This window comes from Aristolochia californica, unplaced genomic scaffold (assembly GCF_029961685.1).
Source record: "Aristolochia californica isolate CCGP_79_NKW_82.1479 unplaced genomic scaffold, dmAriCali1.0.hap1 SCAF_1, whole genome shotgun sequence".
Taxonomy (NCBI): Eukaryota; Viridiplantae; Streptophyta; class Magnoliopsida; order Piperales; family Aristolochiaceae; genus Aristolochia; species Aristolochia californica.
The window spans coordinates 52706736-52713648 of record NW_027181770.1 but is presented as its reverse complement, the minus strand read 5'-3'; the positions used below and the strand labels follow the sequence as shown (position 1 = coordinate 52713648).

General features: G+C 36.2%; 1 protein-coding gene across 1 annotated transcript; it reads right to left on the bottom strand.

Moving 5' to 3' along the window:
* Window positions 1–5071: 5071 nt before the first annotated feature.
* Window positions 5072–6339, bottom strand: LOC137960118 (uncharacterized). Its single transcript, XM_068807618.1, has 2 exons — window positions 6107–6339; window positions 5072–5654 (listed from the first exon to the last, which is right to left on the bottom strand). Exons 1-2 carry the CDS (start codon window positions 6253–6255, stop codon window positions 5333–5335), a joined length of 471 nt encoding a protein of 156 aa, XP_068663719.1. The 5' UTR covers window positions 6256–6339; the 3' UTR covers window positions 5072–5332.
* Window positions 6340–6913: the final 574 nt, after the last annotated feature.

Sequence of the window (6913 nt, the reverse complement as noted above, 5' to 3'; positions counted from 1 at the left end):
GATCAATCGACTATGGTTGATCGATCATACTTTTTTTTTTTTGCAAGCACAATTTTGGATGATCTATCAATATTAGTGGTTGATTGATCATTTCAATAACAGTTCATAAGTGTAGACTTTTTAAAGCATGAGAATTTTTCTTTAAGTGTTCTAGCAAGTTTTAAATGATATTTATGATAATCCTAAATATGTATATATGCAATTTATAATCTAAAGTTCCGATTTTACAAAGTTACTTAAGGAGAGGGAGTTTAGAATGTTCTCTTACAAAAATGATTGTGTTTAGATGTTTGTCTATTACACTCAAACTCTTGTCTTCTCATTGTCTTCATCTTTGTAGGTGCTTCTTCAAGAGATGTTCTTCAATTATGCTTGAAGTCTTGAATTTGGCTTTGACGCTTTAAACCTTAAGATATTTTAACTCTTGAACCTGAAGTATTTGAAATAATTGAATTTTCAACTTCTTAGTTCAATTAAGTTTTGTTATCATAAAAAACAATGTGGGAGTCAACCTAAGGTCAACAAAAAACCCAAATTGACCCTAGTCGAACTCAGGAATCTCAATTTGAAAAATTGTTTACACCTAACCTATTTCTAATCATGTTTAAATCAAATGAAACATGACATTCCTGAACCAATTTCAACCCTATACCAATTCAGGAACTTCAATTTTAAAATTTTAAATTTAACCTACCTTTAATAAAGCTTAAATCGAAACAAACATAAAAATTTTGAATTCATTTTCCCTAAATCAGAATTGAAAACATCAATTTTAGGTGCTTAACCCAATTGATGCTTCTTTTCATACTTAATCAAGTCTGAAATTCGAAATTTAAGAACCCAATCAGTTTTATTCCAAGTCAAAATCATCAACTCAAAAATCCAAAACTTGACACATCAATGAACACCTTCAAATCGAATATAACACAATTTCAAAACCCTACTAGTTTTAAATCTACACTCATTACACTCTAGTTCAAGGTGGTACAACTCAAATCCAAAATTAGGAAAATCAACAAGAGAGATGGAGAAATGAGAAGGGGCAACTAGATTTTGAACTTATTAATTACAAAATTACAAAACTTTAAATCAAGTGAAAGAACAAGTATCATCTACACTATGGAAAGCTCTAGTTTGTCATTAAGATCAAAAGGGGAGAAGCACGGAATTAGGAGTTCAAAAGGAGGGAAAGCTTACCACTTTCTTCCTCTCCTTCTTCCTCTTCTATCTTCCTCGTTGTGTCATGTGCCCTCTCTCCTTTCTCTCCATCTTTCTTTTTTTTTTTTCCTTCCTCTTGAAATCGAATGAACCTTGCCAAGCCTCCCCCCTTCTTTCTTTCCTGCTTCTTCGCTTTTCCCCTCTTCGTTTTTTTAAACCCTTCCTCTAGATTTACCACAATGCCCCTCTCTTTCTCTTTTATTCCACCACTGCCCTTAGTCGAATGTAACACTCTATCCCCCTAAAATGAAGTTTGTAGTCTTCTAAATTGAGACAAGGTACACCCCGGGGTGAATCTTCTCTATTTCTTCCCAAATACAAAGGATCTACACTTCCATATAATTCTTTATAAGGTGCCATTGCTTAGCATCAATAGGTTCCTCAACTCTCGTTGTTCTTTTAGTTGTTGTATGATAGAGGTCATACTTTATAATGTCTTGGAATGCATCTTCAAGGCTACTGCCTAAAATGGAAGGTGGCAAACTTCGTTCCGACATTGTAGTCCTCATAACAAACACATTGTATTAGACACTAGTGACTTTTACCAAGAATATATCTACCATCAAGTCACCCTGATACCTACCTATCACACTCGAATTCTTACTCATACAATATCGGACATGATACTCCTTCTTTAAGGTGGTAAATTTTTTTCTACTTACATCATTTTAACATTCTAATACCTGCCATATTATCATACTCTCAAAGAAATACCCCTAAGTTCACAATAGTATTCACACTTTGAAGGGCCTAGTGTCAAACTCCATATTTTAAATCATATATTGTACATGTTCAAGATATCCACGGTACGAACTCTCCAACTATAATTTAAAAATTATAATTGTCTAACAAACTCAAACTTATACATCTACCCAATCTCCTATTTATGATTCCTTAAGGGTCTGTTTGGAACCCCATAGAAAATAAAATAAAATAAAATAAAACAAGAATTAACCATTATTATTCCAAAAAAAAGTTAATGAAAAGAAAAGTTTGATCATTATCTCGTTTTCACCAACTATTTTTGGGATTTATAATGGTCAAATCCTTATTTTCTTTTCATTTCTTTTCTTTTCTATGGGCCAAATATACCCTAAGTGCTTCCGCCCGTGTATGAAACAAGCTATCCAACTCTTTTATTCCTCTGAAAAACGTTGCCACAAAGGTAGTTGAGCTATTGCCCAGTATATCCTACTTGTGGTCATAGAAAACTTTGAACACAAATAGGAATCTCAAAAATGAACATTATTTATCATTATAAAAGATGGAACGTATTCAAACTTAAAATTTATACATGCTTCTATAAAATTTCACCATTTAACCCAACTCAAAATTCTTGCATACTTCAATCATCAAACAATTCTATAAATACACTCCTACACGTATCATTCCATTAACACAATGGGAATTGTCTAATAATAACATCAATCCAGCATAGATATATCATGACGATTATTTAGCACAAACATGAACCCAATTCATCCTCTAACTTTTCATTTGTACAAATATACCTACTACTAGATCACGTGAAACATAAAAAAAAATTCTTTTTTTTTTATTGTTGATTTGCAGGACTCTATGGATTTAGTTCATAGAGAAAAAGAGAAAAAGAGAGAGAGAGAGTCATTGGAGAAAACAAGAGAGAAAAGAGGTTATGGACTTGTGTCCTAACCCTCCCCCTGAACTTCAATTTATAGGTTGATAAAACTATAATATTAAAATAATACCCCTGGAAGTTAAACTAATTACATCAATGCCATTTCTATAAGATGACTCTTTATTTACCATCCTGCCATCATTGTGTGGGCCTATGAGCCTTCTCCTTGGTCTATGGGCCTTGAGTCAATCTTCCACGTCTCTTGGATGTGTGCGTCTTCCTTGGCTTTATGGGTTTCAACCCATCTTCTAACACACTTGGATGTGTGGGTTTGGGCCCATCTTCCAACAATCTCCCTCAACCTGGGGTGAGAAAACATTATGAACGCCCAACTTGCTGTAAATGGTGTATAGGATCCTCCTATATTAAATGGTAATTCATCATATCTTTCAACACTCCCCCTCAAGCTGGTGGTCTCTTCCAAGAGGCTCACTTGGCATAATATAAGTGAGAGTAAAATTACTCCTAACCGTAAGACATCGCTCCATACTCTGGTCAAATGACTCATGTTGGATGTTGGGCACACTCCTATCCTCTATAGGTAGTGGGTCTTAGGCATTGCTCATAAATGTAGTAATAAACTCCTCCATCACGGTGTCCCTCCACTGGGTGACTCTCAAATGGTAGGTGTAAATATGCCAATTAAGGGGGGTTAACGGGTAATCACCTAGAAGATAATATTTTGGGGCCACCATGCGCTTTCTTCTTCATTAGAATAGCCAATGCTAATAACAGTCAACATCTGAGAAGTCCTTCTTCAATAGTAATGTCTCAACCAAAGAGACGCAATAGCAACAACTGAAATGGACTTAGGCCCAATAACACATACCAAATAATAAAAATCCTTAAAAAATGACCCAATAAAACGAGTCTATCAAAAGGTTGTGCACCAAATATTATGTTGACCAAGGAATAAGTTGTCATACTTCAAAATAATAATCCAATCGGAGGCAAGGAACCGAGTCAAATAGTAAACTAATATAGCCGAGTCATGGAAGAACTATGTGTAGAACTCGGGACCCAAGCCCATATAAATGAGAGAGAAAACAAGTGGGCCGAGTCAGGTGACCCAAATCGAGTTGATCCAAACTAAGTTGACTCGGTCCGAGTTGGCTCAAGTTAACCCAACTAATTGATTTTAGACTCCATGGATTTAACTCATGGAGAAAAAGAGAGAGACCCATTGGAGAAAACAAGAGAGAAAAGAGGTTATGGACTTGTGTCTTAACCCTCCCTTTGAAACTCAATTTATAGATTGATAAAACTATAATATTACAATAATACCTCTAGAACTTAAACTAATTACATCAATGTTATATCTATGAAATGACTCTTTATTTACCATCATGTCATCACTTTGTAGGTATATGGGCCTTGAGCCCATCTTCTATATCTCTTGGATGTGTGGGTCTTCCTTGGTCTTAAGGACTTGAGCCCATCTTCTAACACACTTGGATGTGTGGGCTTTCCTTGGTCGTGTAGGCTTGGGCTCATCTTCTAACACTCTCCCTCAACTTGGGGTGATAGAACATCATGAACACCCAGGTTGTTGTAAATGGTGTATAGGATCTTCCCATATAAAATGACAATCTATCATATCATCCAACATTAACACTATTTCCTGACATGCCCTCACTAAATACTCTATCCGGTGCACACTCCTCACTAATTTGAGGCGCCTTACCCTCTACTTGGGTCTTTATTATACCCACGCTTACAACTTGTGTCAACTTTCCATTCCTTATTCCTAGTTAATATTTTTCTCATGTATGTGTATTCTAGACACATGGCCCTATTGATTGTTCAACAAAATATACCCCTCACTATAGATGAGGCACAACATTCCCAAAGTTTACAATGTAGTTGTTCTACTCACACATACACATCTATTTTATTCCACCACTTCCCTTAGTGAATTGTAACACGGACTCTTCCATTTTGATGGTCGTAGCAACAACCTATTTAAGTTCTGAGTTTGGTGAGCTTGGAAGCATCACTGCTCTATATTTCTTCCTGGGCAAAATGAAGTAGTTTCCGCGTCATTTAATTGGCTCTATTTAATTGATGATATATAGAAAGTATTTATATATCTTTGAATCTTTTTGTGCTATGGTTGAAAATCAATTTAATAAAAAGATTAAGATTCTCAAGTCAGATAATGCCAATTAATGCTAATCAACAAAAGGGAGGCTGCAATTCACCGAGTAACTCGACTTGATGCGGACAATGGCTTTCGATCGATGCAAACAAGCTTGAGTTTCAACATAATCCGGGGCAGAATTGAAGAAACAAGAACAGGTGTTTACTGATCTTTACAATGGCAGACTCGAGACTCCATTTCCTACTTCAGCACTTGTTAACCGGTAAAAAATGAGCGAACACAAGAGGAAAAAAAAAATTACATTTTCGGCAGGGATAGATTGGAATGTTTTAGGATAGGGGGGCAGCGTCTTCCATCTAATTGCAGGCGCGATTAGCCGCCGCGAAACGATCACTCTGCCGAGCAGCTGCTTCCTCTGAGACCAACGCCTGTATGAGGAGAGTCTTCACTTCCCACGCGGAGTAGGGGAAACCCTTGCGAGAGTAGGAATTTAGAAGCGCCGCCGTCGACTGCTTGAGCAACCGCGACAAGACGTCGCTCTCGTCGTTTCTCTCCGTCGCCTCCAGCAGCGTCAGTTCTGATCTGTAGCGATCCATAACCTGCGACCCGAAGATCTTTGACACGGATGAACGCTGCGGCACCATCTTCGGCCACGCCTCCGTCCTGCTGCTCCAGTATCTGTCACGGATACCTCATTGTTATGTTTGGTTCGACTTGGTAAAAAAATTTCAAAGCGCAGAGTCAGAGATGTAATGGGCAATGAATTGCCGACGTACGGTATTGTTATAAAAATTTTGAAACACCCGGCGCAAGTTAGACCGACCCAGAGGTTGAAGGTAAAAAAGGGCATCTTGGAGCAATTACGAACAGTCACTTTCCCCTGATTCTCCGATGTGATCTGTAAGTTTGAAGTATGAACTACGAACTACAAAGCCTCATTTTATAGAACGAAAAAGAAGAAAAAAAAAATCTGCTCGTCAAACATCTTCTTCTCTAGATGCGAAAATTCCTCTTTTCCGAGTTTTTTCTTGTTCGATTTTTTCCTTCATTCAAATGTCTTATGGAAAATAAACTCCCTGAATGAAACAAAACTACGATATTTCAGAAGGCGGAAGCTCAAAAAATCTTACTGAGGCGTACAGCGACCTCTGTTCCTCGTGTAAACGAAACCAAACCCTCTCGTTTCTGAAGTCGCCGGATCTCTGTCAACGGCCACGGCAAAGCCCAGGCAAGCCAACAGAAGAAAACACAGTTTGCAAACCAGACGGTATCCCTCCATTTTCCGACCTACCTCAAATCTTTCTCCGCACTCTCTCCTCTCTCTGCTTCCACTCCTTCCTCTCCCACATCAATCCCACATCAATCCCCCGTGAACCAGCCTAAGACAACAGCTCTGGTTTGTCTTTATTGCTCGTTTCTCAAAAAATTTGTCGCCTCGATGGAACAATTTTGACGAGAATAACCCCACTTTCGTGCTCTAATAACGGAGGTCCATCCGTAAACTTTTCAAACAAACTACTTACCATTCAACCAAACCTATTAAAAACTCTCTTTTATATTTTAATATTTTAAAGTTTATTATTTTAAAAATAAAAATATAAAAAATTGTATTTAGGTATTTAGTTAATAAAATATTTAAAATGGGTATATGATTTGGAAATTTTAAATATAAAAATTATATAAAAAATTATAAAATATAATATTTGTATGATTAATATTTAAAATTTTCATTAACTACCTTAATTCACCTAATTAATTCATATATTAATTATTTTACCAAAAAGTTTTTCAATGCAAGTGCAACCTTAGAAATATAGAATGAGCTTAAAAATTAAAAGAAAAATATAATATTAAATAATTTAAATGATAAAGATAATATTTTAAAATTGTAATTACTAAATAAAAAAATGGGAAGTTTCAATTTAACCCAATTTGAG